This window comes from Sciurus vulgaris (assembly GCF_902686455.1).
Source record: "Sciurus vulgaris genome assembly, chromosome: 1".
Classification (NCBI taxonomy): Eukaryota; Metazoa; Chordata; class Mammalia; order Rodentia; family Sciuridae; genus Sciurus; species Sciurus vulgaris.
Genome location: NC_136461.1, coordinates 5,068,765 through 5,090,758, shown reverse-complemented (window position 1 = coordinate 5,090,758; position 21,994 = coordinate 5,068,765). Strand labels below are relative to the sequence as shown.

General features: G+C 58.2%; 1 protein-coding gene across 23 annotated transcripts in view; it reads right to left on the bottom strand.

Moving 5' to 3' along the window:
- Nucleotides 1-21,994, bottom strand: part of CAMTA1 (calmodulin binding transcription activator 1) — a 764,551-nt gene that overhangs the window by 61,128 nt on the left and 681,429 nt on the right. For 21 of the 23 annotated variants that reach the window (XM_079111189.1, XM_079111197.1, XM_079111196.1 and 18 more), the window contains 3 exons: nucleotides 19,760-21,606; nucleotides 14,915-15,041; nucleotides 9,317-9,451 (listed from right to left, as the gene is read on the bottom strand). In XM_079111189.1, coding sequence (XP_078967315.1) covers nucleotides 9,317-9,451; nucleotides 14,915-15,041; nucleotides 19,760-21,606 — 2,109 coding nt within the window. Of the gene's footprint in view, nucleotides 1-6,921; nucleotides 7,051-9,316; nucleotides 9,452-13,332; nucleotides 13,723-14,914; nucleotides 15,042-19,759; nucleotides 21,607-21,994 lie in introns of those variants that run through there. The other 2 variants (XM_079111185.1, XM_079111186.1) reach the window with 2 other exon arrangements.

Below are 21,994 nucleotides of genomic sequence, written 5' to 3'. Positions count from 1 at the left end.
TAGGAGAATGGGAGTCACTGACGTGGGAGTGAGGGTATGCGGGCCGTCTTCCCGTTTGCAGGTTGCTGCATTCAGCAACCTTCAGAGGTTAGGGGCTGCGAGCAGTCCCTGCTGCGCTTGATGGCATCCACACACTGTCTGGGGGCGAGCCAGTTTCTTCCTGCCTGGGGCTCATATCCTGCCCTTGTGCCCAGTGGGAAGAATGAAGAGGGAGGGTGGCTTTGGCACTCAGGAGCTGTGGGATATCCCATGAGCCCAGGGACTGAAGGCGACCTTCCTTGGGCCCACAGAGGTGCAAGGCAGGGGAAGCTGGGCCCTGGTCCTTCCCAGCTGTATGGTTGAGGACAGCGGGAGACAGAAACTCCTGGGCCAGTTGAGAGTCCAAGTGACTACTGCCCTCTGCTCCTGCCTCAGCCTGTGGCTCTGAGTCAGGGACAGGCACTGCCTTTTCTGGATTTTTCAGCCCCTTCCAGGCCTTGAAGCTCTGGAGCTCCATCTTCCCCACCTCCCCCTCTTTCCACATGCTGCTCCCTCCACCCGGAGAGCCCGTCCTCCTCTCCACTGGCACTGGACGTGGTTGGCCAAGTTCTTTTTCTTGAAATTCCCTCTTTTCTTAGTCTCAACAGAATTGCTTCCTCCTGGTCCCCCTTCTGTCCCACGGACTGCTCAGCCTTCTCTTGGCATCCTGACACTGGACTAGCCACTGCTGAGCCTGCAGCTTCTCTCCTTTATCTATACCCGTTTCTGGAGCCATTGGCTTCAATACCATCCAGGAGTTGGTGACTCCTGAATTCCACCTCCATCATGGACCTCTTTGTCCTTGACCTCCAGATGTTCAAAGCCAACTGTGAGCTCAGCACCCCTAAAAAAGACACTCATCATAACCAGACAGCAACCACACTCTACATCCCAGAGCCCCGAGCTTGGCAGCTTCAAATTTTCCATGTCAGGAAATGGTCCCCTGGCCCTCTACTTGTTCAAGTCCCATATCTAGGTCCTCTTTCTCATCCTCACATTCAAATCATCAGCAGGACCCCTGACTTTACCTCAAATATTCCCCCAAAGCTGCCATGCATGTGGGGATTCATTATTACCAGCTTGTCAGAGCCACCATTGTCTCTTGCCTAAACTGATGCTAGAGGCTCCAGAGTGTTCTTCTTGCAAGTAGAGACACAATGCTGCAGCAGCTGGGGCGGCCTTGAAAACATCCCTGGAGCATGTCACCCCACTGCTAAAACACAGACTGAGCATCCACACTCATCTCCCACGGCGCCTCCCACGGACCGCAGGACGTGACCCTGCTCCCTGCTTTGAATGGCTGGCCCTTGGGGATCCCCCTCCTCTGTTTGGACGGCAGGGCCTCTCCAGTCCCTCCAACATGCCAGGCTAGGCCACCCTTCCTCCGCTGGGGGCTTTGTCCTAGTGAATCCCTCTGCCTGGAATGCTTCTCCACGGACCTTAGTCTGGCTGGCTCCTTCCTGTCCTTCTTATCTCAGCTTTACCTTGGCCTTCTCATAGAGGCCCCTGTGACCCCCAACCTAAAGTAGCCACCCTGGACCCTCTCCCAGACCACCCAGAGTTGGGGCCTGCCCAGCAACTGCCCAGCACTTACCACTCTCTGGTATTTTCCTCTGCCATTGATTGTTGTCTTTCTACCCACTGGGAACACAAACTCTGCAAGAGCGAGTGTCCCCAGGGCCCAGGCCACGGCAGGTACTTAGTGCATATTTACTGGATGATGGAAGAATGAATGGCCCCAGGGGAAGGAGGCCAGGAGACAGGTGAGGACGTGTGGGATTATTTTGGGCTGAATGACGGGGTGGCAGGGCAGGAGAGAAGTAGAGAATGTGAGAGAATTCAAGGACAGAAAGGCACCAGGCTGGCGCCGGCACGTGGGGGAGGGAGAGCACAGGTCCCCAGGGCGCCTCGTGGGATTCCGAACTACCCACGGAGGTCAGAAAGCTTGGAAGGGGAGGGCTACTGGACAAGGCGGCAACACAAGAATGGTTGTGTCCTGCCTGGGACATGTTGGCTTGCCCAAGGGAGGCCTGGTGGCACTGTCCTCTGGGCAGCTGGGTGGTTCTGGAGCTGAGATGAAATACAGAGGAGCAGCCAGCTGGGCATGAGTGGAGAGAGCCCGGTGTGGGGTGGGGGGAAACCCTCAGGGAAAGAGAGCCAGCCTGTGGACACTTACAGAACTTTCCAGAAGGAGCTGGGTGATAGCCTGAGAAGGAGCAGGCAGGGGAGATGGAAGGGGCTGGAGGAGAGGACAGAGTTGAAGAGCCAGGGCCAGAGGGGCTTGCAATGAGCTGGGTCAGAGGTCCAAACAGGCCCCAGGGTCAACAAGGACACACTGCTGACCTTGGCAAGGGCCATGCTGGTCAGTGTGTCCACAGTGGGTGGATGTGGGAGGCCAGAAGCTGGATGGATGCCAGAGCCCACTCTGTCCTGGTGCCCCACAGTTCTCTCTAAGCGTCCCAGCAGGACAGTGACCTCCAGGCAGGAGTCTGCCTCCCACCACGTAAGCCCTTCCCGAGTGTGCCCTGTGCTCACATGATAAATGCCCACTCGATGCTGAGTGGGGGTGCGCTTCCTCTCACTGTCCTTATAACGGCTCATCTTTGATTGTGAATGGTCCCTGGCTACTGAGCCAGCTCCCAACCATGGAGGAGTACACCCTCCATGCCCTGCTCAGAGCCCTGCCACCCTCGGGGCTGCTGGCGATCTCTGTGGGTCAATTGTGACTTCAGCAAGGCCTGAGGACCAGGACCATGGCTGGTGCGCTTCTGGATGCCCTGGGCACAATCCCACAGTGATGGCACAGAACTGTCTACCCAGAATCTCAGAATGTCATTTATTTGGAAAGTGGGTCTCCCTAATCAGTTAAGCCCAGTCCTTAGTGGACTGGGTAGGCTTTGATTCAACCACTGGCGTCCTTATAAGAAGAGAAAAAGGGACACACAAGGGAAGGTGGCCCTGTAACCACGGAGGCAGAGACCACAAGCCCAGGCGGGACCAGGGCTGTTGGCCACCAGCAACAGATTCTTCCCTCTGCCTCCTAAGGGATCCTGGCCCAGCTGTCACCGTGAGGTCAGACCCCCAGTCTCCAGAACGAAGAGAAATGTCTATGGTTTGTATGGCAGCCCTGGGAATTAAGTCCAGGGGTCAAGGAAACACTGCTTGGTGCTGCTCACTGGAGGGACTGAACTCCTTACCTTTAGGCTTCTGAATGAGGCACCTGATCCCCAGGTGACTGGGGACAAGCTCTCAAGAGCAGCCCGCACCTGCCCGCCCTGCCCCCAACCCCTGGCTTCTTTGCCTCCTACCCTAATGGTCAGGAGGGGGTGGCAAAGGCTGTTCCCTCAGCCTCCATAGGGAGGCTGAGCTTCCTCCTAAGTACCTCTTATCTGCAGGGCTCCATTTGTCACTGCTATAAGAAGACTGGGTGAGGCCCCACTCCAAGGTGACCCATTCCCTGCCACACAGAGGAGCCCTGCACAGATCTACTTGGTGTGACCCCAGCTGCAAACAGTAGGTAGTCACCTCCCCTTGGTCCCTGGCTCGGGAGAAATAGCTGGCTCCTTGGGAACCAAAACAGCTAAGATGCTCCCCTGAGTGGACGCTGACATAATTGCCACCCCCAACAGTGTTAAGGAAAGCATGCGGACCGAGCAGGTCCGAGCAGATGGACGCCCACCCTGATCTGCGGTGCTGCGGTCCCCAGAGAGAACAGAAGACTGGTAATGAGGAGGAATGCTGTGCACTGGAGCAAGACACTGGCTGGCTCAGAGGGGATGCTCCTCTTGTCACTCAGCTTCAAGTCCCAAGTGTAAGACTGGCTCGAACCTCTTCTGCTGCTGCCACCTGTGTCCCCCAGGTCACTGCTATACACAGAAGCACCCAGAGGCCCAAGCACTAATCGGCTCGTGTGCATCCAGACCCTACTCCAGGTAGACTCAGCAAGCTCTGGGCAGGGCTCCTGCTCACTTACTGCTGGCCAGTCCCCTGTCACAGAGGGTCTCTGACTTCCTCCAAGTGCCCCTAGAGGCAGGAGGGGGTGAGTGTGGACTCTGGGTTTTAACCACGGGTGTCATTGAGAGCCAATATCCAGGTCAAACCAATTGGCTGACACTGTCTTATCTTAATGTGGTCTTATTTTAAAAATTCTTGTGAATTTTAGATTCTATGCCATTAAACAAACTATATTTGTTTTAGTAAAACAATGACATTTAAAATTATTTAATAGCTAAATTACTTAACATAACAACCCCCCCCCCCCCCACACACACACACACTGACTGGGGAAAGAGACGCTTTTCGATGGCTCTTCGTCTCGGCTTGCTCAAGTCTGCTCTCTTCTGTGTGACATAGGGGGCCTGGCTGAGGGTGACAGCAAGGTGGCTGGAGGGAGAAAAGCAAGAGGGCAGCCCAGGAGAAGCGGGCACAGGTTCACTTCTCAGAAAGCCCTGGAGTGCTACCGAGGCAAAGAAATAGCAAATGCCTCCCACAGCTACACTGGCCTCTCCCATCGTCCCCAGACTGTACCCAGGGTCTCTAGGTCAGTGTGTGGTCTCCAGCCCTGTGGGCAGGGGTGGAATGAGGAAGGAGCACACAGTGGGGAGGACCGCAGGACTGCAGGCACATGCCAGGAACAGGTTGCAGCTTGGAGGCAGGGTTGGCGGCAAACTTGGGACCCACCCCAGCTGCCAATCTGCCATCTTAGTACGGAGGGCTGGGTCAGACCAGAAGGTCAAACAGGGAGGCCAAATCTTGCCTTTCCTTCTCTCTACCTCCCTGTCAGACAGGGGCAAGGTTCTCTGTCTTTGCAGACACCCAACCCAGTGCCAGGCTGCCCCAGAAGTCAGAGAATACCCTTCTCTGCCCCTAGTGAATGGGAAGGGGGCTGTCTGGGACACCCAGCCTGCCCAGAGCCTGACACAGGAAGCAGGCACCTAGAAATGCAGCTAAAACTGTCAGTCCCTGCTTTCCCCCTCTACCTGAGATGACAAGGTCCCTCCCAACTCGAGATCAGCAGGACTGCCCACATGACCAGTCCAAGATGCCCAGGGAAACTGCTTCCTCGGTGAACTCACTCCATGGCCCACTAAAATCCTCTCTCCCAGGCAGGAGAGAAGCAACTGAAAATAGTCTAAGCATAAGCAGCTTAGTGGGGTTCCAAGAAGGGGATGAGCGGGGTGGGGCTGGGGGGACCCTGAACCTTCTCAACCTGACCTTGGGGAGAATCAGATAGCTATAAGAAGAGGAAGAACAGGGCACGCAGATGTTCCACTAACCTTCTCTTCCAGGGGCAGGGGTCACTTAAAGGTGTCCCAATGCCCTTGGACAAATGAGAGGCCTGCCCACCCCCCAGCTCCAAGGCTGCAGTGTTGAACAGACTGGGTTTATTCTCTCTGCAAACACAGGCACAGGCAAGACAGCCTAAACAGACAGCGCACGGGCTTTGAGCTCAGCACAGCCTGGCGGCTTGAATCCACAAGACAAGATGCAGGCAGAAGTGACATTTCCCAGAGGCCCCAGATCCAGGGTAACCCCCTTGCCTGCCTACCTCCAGCCCGGAGGAAGGTTCCCCTTGTGAGCTCAAATGAACAACAAGCCTGCTCAGACCACCCTTGAGTGCCATATCTGGGTCTTTGGAGGATAGATAGTAGAAATGGCAGTTTCCAGAGAGACTTGACCAAAGGCAGCTCTCCCCTCCCTCTTCCTGGAATATCCCTCCCTCTGGTAGATGCCTACTCAGGCTTCAGGTCTCACCAGGCCCCTCACTTCCCAGGTGAAGCTGTACTGACCACTAGACTGGACTAGACTGGATCAATAAACGGTGGATGGGTCTCATCTGCACTCATTTTTCATGTACTACAGCCTACCATGGTGCCGCCCTGTGCTAGGGAACTGAGGTTCCAGCAAAGGTGGACTCTGGCCACCAGAGGTTACAGAAAACGTTGGGGGAAACCCCTTAGGTCTGGAAAAGGCGCTACAGCCTCAGTATCCAGAAGGCTACACTCCCACACCGCAGCTGCACCACCTCCTGGTTCTCCCGTCTCCATGCCCGGTCTCTCTTCGATGCCGGCGCCCCAGCTGAGGTTTTGGGAACGTAGAGGGGACACTGCACGTCCCCTCCTCGGACGATTCTCGGCCGCCGCCAGCCAGGTGGGGCTGCGCAAACAAAAGCTGCACCTCAGGGACAAAGGCTGAGGGCTGGGGACAAAGACTGCAGGCTGGGACAAAGGCTGCGCCTCTGCCGCTGCAGACTCGTGTGCGCGCGCGCGCGCAGGTTCGCAGCGTTCCGGGCTCCGGACCGCCCACCAGCCTTTAGCCTAGCACACAAATCCATTGTCTAAACCCAGCGAAGGCAGAAATTCTCGTCCTCAAACATCCCCCCCACCCCGCTCTGCGATGGGGGAGGGGCAAAGAGCGCTCTGGGACTCCAAGAGGGCGACGCAAGAGGTGGGGGGGCGGGCTCGCGGCCCGCAGCGCTGCGCACTGTGGTCCCCGTTCGCAGCGCTGGGGACGGCCGCTCGCCTCCAAATAGCCGCGGTCCTGCTGCAGCGCGGGGCGGGCGCCCCAGAGCCCTGCGGGACCCGGGCAGCCTTTCCGCGAAAGACCCCGCATTGCGGCTGCGCTCCGGGCGTGTGTGTGTTTGTGTGCGTGTGTGTGCGCGCGCGCGCCTGTTTGTGCATGCGCGCCGCCGGCCGCTGTGCCCCACTTTGCTCTGCGCTGCAGTCCCCTCGCCCCCACCCTTTCCAACACCACTCCTCCCTCGCTGCTGCACACACATCTCGCTTCCTGGCGAGCTCTAAAGGAGAGTGTGCCCAGTAGCCGTGGGGGCGGGAGGGACTGAGCCAAGGAGCTGCAGAGACAGGAGGGGAGGGCAGGGGAGAGGAGACGGGGAGAGAGGCTTACCACCGCCCGGCCACTGCAGCATCTGTCCCGACACAAAGTTCACAGCCAGGCCAAGAGGCTGGCCAAAGGCCGGGACCCTCGCCCTCCTGCTAGCTGTCCCGGCAGTCCCTTTTGCGCTGGAACAGATTAGCCCCTGGCGCTGAGGTTGCGATGCTGCTCCCCTCCCCCACTGACAATCAGGCTAGTGAAAGGCTGGGAAAATGGTCCTTGGGTGGGTAAGTCACTTGTATTCTCTTAGGGGAAAATGAATAACGAGGGAAGCTCCACCCCCCAGCCAGGTGGAGTCTCAGTCCCTCCACCCTCCCCTCTCTCCCTCCCATTGCTTGAAAGGGCACCTGGCTCAGACAAGATAAAAGGGACTAACACCATCCTTGGGGCCCTGAACTGCTCTCAGTGGGGCACTTGGGCCATAGTGGGATGGCAGGCTGTCTCTCCTGAGCCAGGCTGGCCCAGTCTGCTTCAGCACAACCCTTGAGTTCCCACTCCAAACCACAGGGACCTACGGTTCTTACTGCACCCTGACTGGTGGCAACACAAAGTCAATGGTACTCAGATACCAAAGCCTTGTTGCCCACCATCTCTCCTGTGGATCCTGCCAGTGTCCGAGGCATGCTTATTTCAACTTGGTGGCATACAGAGGTCAGAGCTCAAAGTCCTGGCAGAGGGGACTGCTGTGGAACAGCTGCCCAGCTTGGCGACAGTCCCATTCCCCAGGTCCCAGGACTGTGTTTGTCATGAGCAGTTAAGGCAGGTTCCCTTGGCCAGTGTCTCCACTCACAGGGTCCTCCCCTTTGGGTGACCTCAGGGTATGGCTGTCTTTCCAGGCCTTCAGGGGCCAGTGGATGATTCCTGTGCTCTGAGGCACTGGCTAGCAGAGCCCGAGCTCTGATAAGGCTCCATCGCCAAGGCAGGGCTCTACCCGGGGCCCCACATCCTTCAGTCCACCCTCAAGAGGCTGGCTGGGTCACTCGGGGAGAGCCAGGGCTCTGCAGAGCTCCCTGCTCCATTCCCCATTTGTTCTGCAAAACTGAAACCGGATTTCCTGAACAGGAGCCCCTGGTCACCCTGCCCTTCTCTGTTACATACTGCCGGTCGTCATCGCAGCTCTGGCTGGCTCCAGCCTCAGCCAGAGATGCTGCCAAGGCCAGCACGGTGCTCCCAGCAGCCATGCCAGGGTGCAGATCCTGCTGACCCAAAACCACCTCTGGGAATAACTCCTGAGGGTTCACTGACCAGAGCGGCTGCCAGGCACCCTGTCACCGCTGGTATAGCCGGGATAAGGTCTAGGTTTGCAGCCTAGAAAGCTGCCCAGGGCGGGCAGAGGCAGCCAGCAGCCAGGAGAAGGCTGAGAGGTGAGGAGGCAAGGGGGCAACTATGGGTAGGGGAGGGGTACTTAGGGAACCCACCCTTACGGAGGGCCCAAGGTCAGCTTAGCCATGATCCCAACACCCAGGGCAGCTGAAGTCTCCTGCAGGACACCTCACAGACTGCCACCTCTACAGGTGCCCTAACACTGAGACCTGTACCCTGTGAAGAGGTCAGGCTGGGCTCAGCGCCCCCCACCTGCCAAGGGCTCTCCAGCTCTGGGGCTTCTGGGAAACAAGCCCAGGTAGCCGGGCAGCAGCTGCTGACCCTGGAGGTCCCAGCTGGTCTTTGACAGCTTTTCTTTGCAGAGCCACTGGTGCCCCAGGGACGTGGGCAACCTCTTACCAACTCCACAGCCAAGGGTAGCAGCCCTGCCTCCTCCCCTGCAGCACTCCCTGAACCCTTTGGCACAATCGTGAGGCTGGGTTTGTCTCCGAGGCTGAATCAGGGCAGAGGTGTAAGTAAAAACAACCAAGGAGCAGGGGCTGATGCGTGTATGTGTGTGTCCCAGGAGAAGGTTTGGCTAGCTGTCCCGGAAAGGCAGAAACACGCCACACACAAGCCAGCAGTCTGAGTCTGAAAGACGCCCAGGCCTGAGCCGCTGCCGCAGTCTCTCACTGCTTCCTGCTCTAAGAGGCCTGGGTCTGCTGAGGCTTCAGGGCTGTTTCCTTCCAGGAGGAAAGGGAAATAGCAGCTGCTTGGACTTGCTGCTTGGGGTCTGTCCAGAGAGTGTCCCCGTAGCTCCTGGGGGCTTGTTTAGCCACCCAGATACCTCGGCGGGAGTGCCAGGCACAGCTTACATGCTTCTCTCAGAGAGACACCAAGTTGAGGATGTGACTAGCCCATGGCCAGAAACAGAGCTGCCAGGCGACATACACACTTGCAGCCTGACTATGGAGCCCAGCCCATCCTTCCTTGGTGGACCCTGATACACTGATAACCTTTCCTTCCCCTCTTTGGGTGCTTGGCTTTTTTTCTTGTGCACTTGGTATGTCAGGGCCTGGCCAGGTGACCTGGATGCCATTCTTACCGTCCAGTGACAGCCAGTCGTGCTGGGAGGAAGGGAGCGTGGGCAGAGCCCGAGCTTTGTACTCAAACACCACCGAGTTGGAGATGATCTGGTTGTTGAAGGCAACTTGTAGGGTCACAAGACCCGTGTCGTGGGCTGAAAGAGAAAGGCAGAGAGGTCAGGGTCACGGGCACACGGGCAGCCTGCAGCCCCTCTCCCCACTAGCCTTCATCCGTTAATGTCCAGCTCCTTTTAACAGCAGCCTGTGCCCACTTGTTCCTCAAGGCGGCTTCTCTGGCCCCAGACTCAGCAGGAGCCTGGGATCCCCCACTGCCAGGGACCTCCAACGGTAAATGCCATTGGTTCCTCTGCTCCCTGGTGAAAGCAGAGTTGGGGGCTTGGCATGACTTGGACTTGGCTGAATGAGCAAGTGATGCCTCCCCCTCTTCCTCATCCCACCCCTCCTAGGCAAGGTGCAGGTATTTGCTTTGGACTTTGTGCTAATTTCTTTCACCCTCTCCTACAAGCTTGCCCTGCCTCTCTGGTTGTTTTTTTTTTTTTTTTTTTTTTTTTTTTTTTTTTTTTTTTTGGTGGTGCTGGGGATTGAACCCAGGGCTTTGTGCATGCTATGCAAGCACTCTACCAACTGAGCTACACCCCCAACTCCCCTGGCTCTCTTAATGTGATGTTTCTGGAAGTTCTTCCACCTCCCTGCTGAAAGCAAGTGTTTCAGAGACACCTCTTACTCTGGTCCCAGTCAGTGTGATGCTGTGGACTCAGTGGATGCTGAGCTTGGGGTGCTGGCACAAAGCCTGCACCTCCTTCCAGGAGCCAGGGAGTATGCTTTGGGAAGGCAGGGCCCTTGTGGGTCTTATTAGCTGCCCTGGCCCCCACACAGGGCTCAGGAATACTGAGGACTAATGCAAGGACTAAATGGATTAGATGTTCTCATTGGGAGGAAGAGGAAAGCCAGCCAGTGATGGGGACCTGCTTCGGTTCTGGGGTAGAGGCTGCTGCTCCATCATGGCTGTCAGTACCTTGGGAGCTGGCCTAATGGTGGTCCATGGGCAGTGGTGGGTATGCAGGCCCCCCGCCCTGCCAGGCCTCATCTCCGGGAGGAGTCAGTTATATATTCTCTGTACTGCTTTTCCAGAGCTCAGATACTGACACACAGGGCCTCCCCGGGATGGATTTCCAGGGAGGACACATGGGGATCACATTATTGTTTTGGGCTCTTGGTTTTCAGAAGCTCACGGGCACAAGGAAGCCATCCAAGTCAGCTGCTCCTGGGGACAGGGTAAAGCTCTGGCTTCCCTCTGAGGACAACTGCTGATTCCACTTCCGATGGGAAAACCAACTCACTGACCTGTGGCTTATGTCCAGCCCAGGTATATGCAGTAAGGCGTTAGTCGTCTTGCCATTGTTCCCAGCACAGGCCTTGGAGATGTCACTGTCCAAGAGTGACCAGTGGTTTTCCCCTGTGCTTCCTGCCCTGGCTTTGCTCCCTCAGCTCCTGCCACACATGAACCAATAGGCTCCATAGCAGGGGTCACACAGGACCTCCCACAGCACCTCTCTGGGAAGGGATCCCCAGCCAAGTCCAGAACCTCCTGTGGCTTTGACAGAATCCCTGGGCAGATCGCCAAGTTCGTGGTCACTTGCCTCCCCTGGAGATTTGCCTGGTTTACCAATAGGAAGGAAAGGCTGTCCGCATAACTTCCCGCTCAGCGCCTCCTCAGTTGGCCCTGGCCCCTGGGGAGCTGGAGGCGTCTCTGGTGCCAGCTGTCCCAGTGCAGGGCCCCTCCGTTGCGGCTCTTCTCCCGTCACCCTGGCATGCTGTGCACAACCCGCAGCCTCCTGGGCATTCCTGCCTTCTCCAGAGTTGCAGTGCGGGGACCTGTCCTGGTGTCCCAGGGGCCAGGCCCACCACAGCAGCCTCCTGGACTTGCTCCCTTCCTCTCCTCTCACGCAGTGCACCATCGGGTGGTGGCTCCATCTCTGCTGCTTCTGCTCTTGTCCAAGGTGCCGTTTCCTTCCTAAACCTGTGCATCGGCCTCTTGCTGAAGTCAAAGCTGGCACACCTGGTGCCTGATCCCCTGGGATGGGCTGGGGTGTTCTGCAATGCCCCTTTGGGAAGCCAGTGGGGTGTGGTACCCAAGGGGACCACTTCCTAGGTCACTAAAGATTGCTTCCTTGCGCCTGTTCTTCCTCCCTACAGTCCCTTCTCCCACACACCCAGAACCATCTTCTAAAGACATAATTTAGACCAAGTCACTCCTCTGCTTAACTAATGGCTTCCCCTTGCAAGTAAAATTAAATCAGACTCCTTCTTATTGGGTCGGACATGGTCTGTCTGGGTCCCTCCATCTCCTCCAGTGTTACCGTGTTGAACATGTCCCTCCCCAGTGGGCATTCCATAGCCAGCCAGGGCCTCTGTATCCCTCCAACATGCCAGACCTCTTCCTGCCTCAGGGTCTTTATACATCCTTTGTCCTCTGCCTGGCCTGGAGGCCTTCTCCTACCCTTCCTGTGACTGGTCCACCTCCTGCCTCCTCAGCCTCCAGGCATTGGGCCTCATCAACCTCCAGAGGGCTGCCAGGCCCTGGTGCCGCATCTTTCTTCTTCTCACACTGTGACCTCATTCTCACTGCTTTCCCTGGTCGTTTTCATTGTTTTCTGTGTCTCTGCAGCAGCATGTCAGCTCCCAAGAGCTAGGAACCACTCAGTCCTGCTCTTTATGCCTAGTGCCAAGGTCAGTGCCTGTCATCACGTCCTGGTCAGTCAGTGATGCTCTGTGGAGTTCCTTCAAAACATGAGTGTTCAGCTTGTTTGGAATCTCATCTTTTGCCTCTGGTGATCTCCTGGGGACCCAGGGTGGAGCTGTCTGGACAGGAGGCCTTCTGTCTTCTGAGCCCGGTGACCTCCTCCCCACAGATTCACTCTTTGCTCAGTGCCCTGACTCAGCAGCTCCATCCTGACCCTGGAGCAGCCCTGCAGTCTTGCAGAAGACAGAGTCCACACCGTGTCTCCTGCAGCTGAGATGGCATGGAACTGCCTGCGCAGAACCCTGTTCTTGGTTAAGGCCCATTTTACCTGGGCAGATGCACCAGGCTGGCGTGGGCGGCAGCCAGCTGTGCTTCCTGTTCACCCTCCTCCTGCACCATTCCCAGCCCCTAAGGGGGCCTGGCTATGCTTACCAGCTGGAGTCCAGTATGGCTCTAGCTTCGAGTGTTCATCCTTCAAGATCAGCCCCTGGGGAGACCCAGAGATGAGGTCCCCAAGCAGTCAGTGTCATCTCCCAGGACAGTGGTAGGTGTGTGTGGCCCTGGATGGGGGAACTTTTGGAGTCAGGGGCCTGGTTAGGGCCTGGGCTTATTCCTGGCTTCATTCTAGGCCTAACCCACTCCACAGTAAGCAGAGGATACTCAAAAACTATTCGGCAAATGGAGTGAATGGATATTTCTAGAACACACGTTTCAAGTTGGACCTCAAAACAGAGATGTCCAAAGTGGCCCTCCTTTGTGGAGTGAGCCATAAAGTAGAATGGTGGTCTAGCAGAGGGTCCCCACTCAGTCTCCCTGGAGACTTCTGGCCTGGGACACCTTGTGTCAGCAGATCTGGGATACCCAGGAGAGATGGCGGCCTGTGCTGAGACTCTGCCACCAGCTCTGGGGATGCAGAAGCACATGGGACCAGAATTGCCGGCTGAGGCCTGGACATCCCTGCCTCCTGCTCTTCGCTCTCTCTTGGGAAGGAAGAGCAAAGACCTCCCTAATGGGCATCTTCTTGAATTGAGCACCTGAGCCAGGTGCCTCCTGACCCCTCTTTCATGTAATGCTCTCGTCCACCTGAGGTGTGTTTTAAAGATGTAGAAATTGGGGTGCAGAGAGGCCAACCTCCAAGTTAGTCACGCAGATGGCATGTGATTGGCTGGGATATACCCAGATGTCACTGACTCCAGCCCCCAGGATTCTCCAGGTCCTGAGCTGACACATCATCGAAAGAGCACATAAAGGACAGTCCTTTTATTTATTTATTATTATTTTTTGAGGGGCCTGGTAACTGAGAACAGGTGAGGTCTGGGTCTTTCAGTCAGGCAAGAACCAGGTACAGGAAGTGGCGTCTATTTATAGGCTAGGCCAGTCTCCTTCTGGCAGCAGGGGATCAGTGAGCTGTTTAATAAATGCTACCCTCTCTCCTGCACTGTCAGGACACCCCCTCAGGGCTGGCATCCAGGATGGGCTGTCCAGGCCCAGCAGGGCTTCTGAGAGCCCTTGGGAGCCAGGCTGATGGGGGTAGCCAGCAGGGGTCGCCACCATAAGCACCAGCCCTGGGCTGTGTGGGGGTGACAGAGGTGCTGAAGGAGGTTCAGTCGGAGGCTGAGATGTGAGGCCAGCCTCTGTAGCAGGGGCATCCTGCTCTGTGGACTGTAAGGCAGACTGAGAGAAGAAGAGGGCTCACTGTGAGCTCAGGAGCCTCATGCTGGGGGAAAGAGCAGAGAAAGGCAGACACCAGGGCAGCCAAGGAATGGAATCTGGGGGAGCAGCCAGCTCTGTTCTTGCAGGAGCCCTCACTTCTCTTCCCCACCAGTCCTCTACTGGAAGTTCCAGGGCTTCAGACAACACGGGGTGGACCCTCTGTCCACCACCCTTCCTCCTTGTTCTGCTTCTCCTGTTCACTGTCCATGGTCACTGGGCAGGCCACCCCTAGAGCTAACTATGCAGAGGTGGGTGAGCCCAGGGTTCCTGCTGAACCCAACCCAGGGAAGAGAAAACGAGAGCTTTCCAAACTGCCTTCAAGCTTCCAGAGACTTGGTCCTTCCTTCACAGACTTTCATCATCCTTTTGGGTCAGACCAGGCACATCTGCTAGCCCTGAGGACACCTAGTGATCAGGAAAGCCACGGCTCCTGCCCTTGTGGATCCCAAAGGCTGGTGGGGAGGTAGCAAAGGTCAGAAGTCAAGGGCGAGTTGAACAGGCAAGGACCCAAAACAGGCGATGAAGAAGCCTGGGGTGAGGGAGGGGTCTGAGCCACGGCTTTCTTGGGCTCTCACAGAGGCCATGAAATTGGGAGCACACGTGCATGTGCCTTTTCCTCGGTGGAAGCTGAATGAACTTAAGGAGTTTGTGTTCATTATTGTAAGTGTGGCACCCCACAGTGCCGACCACTTCCAGGACTTCTCTGTGCCTCAGGTGAGCTGAGCCGGTGGACTGCACCCTTCGGGCTTCGGGTTGGCTGGGGCTGTGGCAGGCACGGGCATGCCTTGCTGCGGGGGCAGCCTCTGGCCACAGCAGCTCCTGGCCAGCCTCTGGGTCCAGCTCCAGGTGGTGACATCTTCCTGCTGGGGCCAGTCCTGGACGCATCACCTGGGTTACTGGCTCCCTAAGTCATCCCTTTGCTACGTTTTCCTCAAGATTCCAGTAGAGTATAGCTGGTGTCACCATCCGACATTCGGTCCACAGTTCAAACCTTGGACATTATAATAGACTATCTGGGCCCACTTCTTCACAACTGAGGAAACCAGAGTAATGACATGACTTTCTCAAGGTCACCCCGAACCCAACTCTGAGTCCAACCCTCTTGGCCCCCATGCCCTCTGCTAGAGGGTGGCCCTCTCACCTGGGCAGTAGCAGCGCAGCACCCCGGGCTGAATCAAGGATGCAGGCACTGAGATCTGGTCGAACAGGCAGCTGTAGTTATTGCTGGCTTCTTGCCACGGGCCTGTGATGAGGACCTTCACCCCTCCCTGTAGGGAACAGAGAGGAACAGCGATGGAGCAAGAGCCACAGAGGGATGCGAGGCCACCAGGGGACACAGCATAGGGAAGGCCCCTGCAGCTGCATGCTCAGATGGGGATCTGCTGGCTCGACACACAGATCCCCAGGTCAGAGCCGCAAGGAGTGCAGTAAGAGGCACTGTTCCAGGACAAGGGCAGGAGAGGGGGCCGGGAGCTGCCCTCCCCTGACCCCCGGAAGGTCCCAGATGCCCAGCTGGCATCCAGCACCCTGACCCTATTCTGTGCAACTCCAAGTTCCAGGCAGTAGGGAGCAGACTGTTTTCAAGAATTTTCAGCCCACAATGCACCTGAGAACTGGTCGACTGGGGGCACAGAGAAGGAAGCAGAGGGGACAGAGGGGACTTGGTGTCATTCGCTTGAGAGATGGAGGGAACCTCGAGTTCTGGAAGCAGGTCTGAGTGTTGTAGTGTCACCCCTGGGGCCAGCAGTTCTTGTGGGAAATTGAGACCCAGGATCTCCAGCACATGGTGGGATAAGGCAAGGGGAGGGGCCCAGAAAGGGAGAGGGAGAGAAGGAGACAGCAGAGACAAGGGCCGGACAAAGGCTCAGCGGTGGCGGGGCTCAGAGACTGCCCTGGGAACTCAGAGTTTGGGGCGCAGAGCGGGCGAGCCGCCACCAGCTCACGGTGTGCAGAGCTACGACTGTGCCCCCCAGTGCGCGCAGGTAGAGGCCCCTGGCCACACGCAGGCACTACCCTGCAGCCTGGCTGGGAGGGGCCACGGATGACCTTCCCCAGCGTCAGGCGAGCGATCCCGCCCCAGGGACCCCAAGGCGCAGGGCTGGGGAGCCTGGGGAAGGCTTGGCGCTCCCTGCCCTCCTGCTTGGGCCACAGAGCCAGGAGAGCGTCCTCAAGTCCCGGTGCCGGGCAGTCCTGCCTCAGGGCCGTTGTTCCCGGCAGTGATTAATAGCACCTCCTCACTACCGAGCCCCGGGAGGACGAGGCGCCATAGGTCCCCTACTTACGGCTTAGCCCAGAGGAGGGGCTGGTCACTCAGGGTGGAGGGAGGCTCTCCCCCGGGATGCAGAGGGCAGGGGCGCTGGCCTCTGGCTCTCCTGGCTAACCTTGGGTGGACCCACCCCAGAGGCTCATCCACCCCACCCCCAAACAAGTAAACACCTTTCCCCGCAGGGGGGCGGAGAGCGGCGCTGGTCAGGGCGCAGCGCGCCACCTGGCGTCCAGGCTGGGGAAGGCCGAGAGGCCCGGAGGCGGCGGCCTAAGCCCCTTTCCCCACCACCCCACGACCCGGTGAGCTCTCCCCAGGCCAGCCAGTCACTCATTCTTGCTTGGCGTCTCCTTGGAGGCAGTCCTGGCCTCCACACAGATCTTGCTCCCCAGGCCCCCACCTGGAGCCCAAAGCTGGCCAGGGCTGGCAGCAGACTCAGGAGCAGCTGGGGGCATTTCCAAGGATGAGGGGAAGGGGCCTCCTCTGTGCAGAAGAGACTTGCTCTTGGGGTCAGAAGGCGTTCCCGCCCCTTGCTCTTGGCTGTGACTTCCTCTGGGCTGGGGTGGCTTTGGAGAGATCGCTTCACTGCTAGGCATCTAGAGGTTGGGGCAGTGGAGGGACTCAGGACTGAGACTCAGAAGCAGAAGGCCTACTCCTGCCCCTCAGTAGCTGTGTGTCCTCAGGCAAGTGACTTAGCCACTCTGGGTGGCACTTTTTGTCCCTCGGGGCCATTCCGGCCCTAACATTCCTTGGTTTTAACATATGGCTCCGTAGGTAGATTTGGAACTTGAAGTTGTGGGGCAGGGTCCCAGGAGTGCGTGCCTGGGTGGGATGTCCAGAAGCCGCAGAAGTCCATCCCAGGGAACCACCTCCCTGAACTCTGGGATGTGCAAGACCAGTGGCTTCAAAAGGCCAGAGACAGTTACCATGTAAGAAAAAAGGAAGAAGAAAAAGATAGCCCCAATCCACAGCTGCTGGCATGATGCTGGGCCTGCTGCAGGGAACAAAGAACTGCAGAAAGAACTGAAGAACATCAGGACCTTCTCCATGGAAACTGCCGCAGGACGCCTCAGCATCCGTCAGTTCAGGGGATGGTTCCCATAGCAACCGCTAGCCCGGTGGTGTTGAATGGTGTGACGTGCGTGCTTGAGGGCTCTAATTGCAGCAGCTTCTGCTGTGGATGGAGAGTCGGTGGTGGGGGGAGACACCGGAGGGTTAGGGTGGGAGGCAGCAGTAGATGCCATCCGAGGGAGGCCTCTGCGTCCCGGGAGTCCTGAGATAAAGGACCCAGGTTTCTGATGCCAGTGGGGTCGATGCTGGGGCACAGGGGCACCTCTGGAGGGGGAGAAAGAGAGGAGAGCTGCAGCTGGAGGTGGGCAGAGGCTAGGAGAAATGGGAGCAGCACGGGGGAGGGAGGGCACTCAGAGAAGAGCCAGCAGAATGGGCCAGGCTCCGGCATTCCTGCTAAGCGTGGCTGGGCACCATCGTGGTCGGAGCTGGGTGGAGCAGTAATGATCACTGAGCTCAACCCGTTTTGCAGACTAGGAAGCGGGGCCCCAGCAACATGCCTTGCTGCAGAGCCCTCTCTGAGCCAGCCAGGGCCTGGCTGGGAGGGGGCTCCTGATGCGGTTAGCGTGCAGACATCTTTATTGGCTGTGGAAGGGGACAGGATGTGGGGTAAAGATGCTGGTGAGAGGGTTGTGGGGGGACACAGGTGTCAGGGGAGAAGGTACTGTCTTGCTGAGTGGAGGACAGGGTGACCACTGCTGTTGGCCTGGAGCCAGTGTTCTCACAAAAGGGCTTGGTGAGGAGGAAGCGGCCATCAGAGCTGCTGGGGTCTCTAAGGCTTCACCATGTGGCCACGCTGGGGCCCCAGAGGGTCGTTTTCCAAACCAAATTGACTTCGAGCCGCTTTTGTTTCTGGGTAATGGGAGGCATCAGGCGTTTCTGGAAAACCAGGGCTGGATGCTCGGGACTGCCACTCTTTGCCGTTCCTGGGATGCCCTCGCGTGGTGAGCCGCTGAACTGACTCTACAAGGTACAGTTCAGGGATGTGCAGGTCCCTGGAGAATGCAGGGACCAGGCCTGGCCAGAGCCTGGAAGACCCAAGGAGGCTGGAGTGCTGGCCGGGATCCAGCTGGGGCCCTGTGCTCACAGGTCAGGGCCTAGGAGAGGAGACTCGCAGACCTCCTGCGATCCTGCACGATGCAGGCTCCGAGGAGCCTTAGAGATCCTGAGCGCCAAATCTCTCAGGTCCAAGGACCTGGATTGCCCAAGTCCACTCTTCTTAGCTGTGAACTTGTGAGGAGACCAAGGCCCAGAGAGTCGAGTCTCGGCGAGTCAGATCAGAGGACAGCTCGGTGGAAGACCGAGCCTGGTCCTCCCCCGAACCCTTCACATTTCCTTCTTAAGGCTCATGTGGGCACCATAAAGATGCCACTGACTCAGTGCTGCTGACAAGGGCAGGGGCTCAGAAGTGGGGTCACACTGAGCCGCGCCCAGAGGAAGCTCTTGCCAGGGGATGGGACCAAATAGAGAGGGACAGAAGAGGCAGGATCTGTGCTGAGTGAGCGCTCCCTCCAACAAAACTCGCTGTCAGGCTCCAATTTTAGAGGCAGGGCAGGCCGCTGCTCTGCCCAAGCTCACTGGAGAGCAAGTGTGGGGCCAGGATTCGAATCTAGACTATCTGGCTCCGGCCCCACGCTCCTGACCACACACACGTTCCTCTCCATTTTTTATAAACATGGACTCCCACCTGGGCTGCTGTCCTCTCTCTCTGAGATGTGGGGGCGCTTGTATGTAGAGCTTCTTACCTTGGCTTTTCCAGAAGGGAAGAAGTGTGAGCGCCCCCCTTGATGTCCCCTGGCAAAAGCCCCTTTGTGGCATGTAGGGAAGGTGTCTGTGGAACCAGTGGAACTCTGGGCAGTCACTTCCGGGGGAGGAAGTGTCTGCTCCTGGCCCTAGGGGACCTGCTGCTCTCCTAGCTCCGGGCAGGCAGGCTGGGAGCCAGGGCGCACATGCTGTGTGCACAGCGTATTTAGGACAAGCTGGGCCCATGCTCCCCACTTCCTGTCCCATCCTACTTTAGAGAAAAAGCAAAGGTTTCTCCTTAAATACTTGTGCCCCTGAGGCAAGACCTGGACTTCCCTGCAGTCTTGTTCTTTGGAGCACTGATTCCCAAACTCATATCCCCAGAAATGGAGTCAGCTCTCTGGTGGGAAAAGAGGGCACAGGTTGGAATCCAGGCCTCATAACTTATCTTTGATTCTGTGGATGCCGCACAAGTCTTGCAGGTGAGTGGACTGAAGCTGTACCCTCCCTTTCAATTTTGATGAGAGCTTTTTTGGTTTGGTTGAGTGAAGCAAAGCCAGAGAAATGGGTATAGGTGACCTGGATGACCCATGACGGCGATTTTTGAGTGCTTTAAAAGCAGACCTGGGCCCTTTTCAAAAAAAAGAAAGAAGATTGTTCTAGCCAGACTGCGACAGCACTGCCTCCAAGGACTCCCCTGATTTGAAAGCTACTTGTTCCAGGGAAGTTTGAGAACCACTTGCGGTGGGGACAGAGGGAGGGGACAGCTTTGTCTTTGTGGTCCGTCATCCAAAGGGTGGTCACATGCACATGAGCTTCCCTTGCCTGCCCGGTGGCCCCCGGTGGCCCCCGGTGGCCCCCGGCGCAGGTGGGGTGAGTGGCCAGGAGGTGGCGGTAGCAGCAACATCTTACCTCTGGATAAGACCACTCTGGGGAGTAGTCGGTCACCATGAACACCCGTCCACTCTGCTGCAGCATCCCCAGCGTGCCCTGGGCCGAGGCGGCTGAGACGACCTCTGCGACGTGCATGTAGGCCATGGTGCCTGCCCCGCCCTCGGCGCTGCTCAGCTGCAGGCTGCCCTGCTGGGGGCTGCAGCAGGGGATGCACATCTCCGCCTGGGTGAAGGGCGCGCGCGCCCCGTCTTCCGACTGCGAGAGCGCCGTGCTGTCCCCCGACACCAGCTGGTGCCCGTAGATGGTGCCGCTGCCCCCCTCCACAGAGATGAAGTCATTGATCAGGTCGGAGAACTGGTTGCTGAAGGAGATGTCGAAGTGGTCCAGGCTCAGCTCCATGTTGGAGGTGTTGCCAAGGCTGGGCTGGGCCACCGGGTAGAGTCCCTGCACCACATTGCTCGGAAGGATGGGGACCCCACCGGCGCTGCGGATCACCCCATTGGTCTCAGGCTGCAGGTAGTGCTCTGAGCCACAGGCCTGCAGCTCCCCAGACTTGAGGAGGACCTCGCTGCCTTCCGCCGCCTGTGAGGTCTCCATGGTGACCTCCCCTTCCGTGGTCATGGCCTGGAAGTTGGCCTGGAACTGCATGAGGTGCAGGGAGGAAGTGGACTCTATCCGCGTCTCCACATGGCCGCTGCAAGAGCTGGTCTGGGACGAGGCCTCTGTTTTCACCGTGGGCATCACAAAGGTGCCCCCAGAGTCACTGAGGCTGCTGTGGGCGTTCTGCTCGAGGGGGAGGGGCTTGCTGGCGTCCTGGAGGAAGAAGCTTGGGGAGGGGGTCTGGTGGATGTGGGGGCTGTGGCCAGTCTGGCTGAAGCTGGACGTGTAGTCCTTGTTGGAGTCTATGGCACTGAAGTCCATCTGCTCCAGGGTGGTGCTGGGACTCAGGCCGCCACCCGACGGCAAGAGGCTGGAGCCGGCGGTCAGGGTGAGGGAGCTGGATGCTGCGGCTGCTGCAGAGGAGGAATAGGCCTCCTTGGCCATCTGCTGCTCGAAGGAGGTGTCCTCCGTCTTTATCTCCTTGGTGAGGACGCTGGTGAAGCTGAAGCTCCTCTCCGCAGGCGGCGAGTGCCGGACGTTGGTGCTGACCATCTCGGCTTTCAGGCCCCCTCCCCCATATGTCTGGCCCTGCTTTGGGTTATTGAGGAAACAGTCGGGGTCAAAGTTCATGGTGGTCTCTGGAATCTTCCGGCCACCATCGAGGGTGGTGGAGAGGACCAGCTCTTCCGACACGTTGGTGGGCAGCATGGACAAGCTCTCCGAGCTGCCCGTGGTGGGGAAGGCGAACTTGTGGCCGTCGGAGCTCACAGCCAGGACGAGGCCCTGAGAGGCATCGGGCGAGAGGAGGTGGTGGTTGGGGCCAGCGGTGGGAGACATGGTGTACACAGCCTCGTTGGTGACCTCCGACATGAACACAGTGGCGCTCTGGGACAAGCCCCCCATCACGGAGGCCACTGCCATGCCAGACACGCCCGTGACCACGGGGCTGTCCACCATGTCCGGGTCACTGTTGAGCCCGCTGCTGATGGACACCGGGGAGCTCTGGGTGGTGTCGGGGACCTCCACCTGGTTGGTGGAGGAGACCTCGGTGCTGCTCTGGTGCAGCAGGGCGGGCTTGGCCACCTTGCCGTTCCTCTTCTCCCGGCTGGAGCCCTTGCCGTGGCTGTGCTCCTGTTTGCCCTCCGACACATCATTGTGCTGCACCTCCGCGTGGCCGCCGTAGCCCCCCGTCCGCGGCTCCACCTTGGGCGAGATGATGCGGTGTTTGGCACTGTTGCACTTGTGGTGCACGCTGCTGCCCGCGCCTGTGGGGATGGAAGCACACACGCAGGCCCGGAGACCGTCAGGGGGCCTGGGCAGGCCGCAAACCCTGCCCCTTGGACACTGGGGCCGTGGGCTCTCCTGGCTTACACAGCCCTCCTCCCAGGCCGCAGGGCTAGATCCTGACTGTGCCTTTCCAGTAGTAAGTGTCTGGCCTGTGGGGAGCTGGGAAGCAGAGGTGGAGTGTGCCACCCCCTGGGAAGGTCCTCTCGGCCACTGCAGACGGGCTGCTCCCACTGCACGGCTTTCACTGCACTGGGGACAGGGGCTCAGCAGGGGTGGTGCTCGTGTCTCTACCCCCACCCCAACTTGTGACACTTGTTTCTGGCCATGCTTCAGCAAGCCCTGGCCCTTCAGGTGCACTGATTAGGA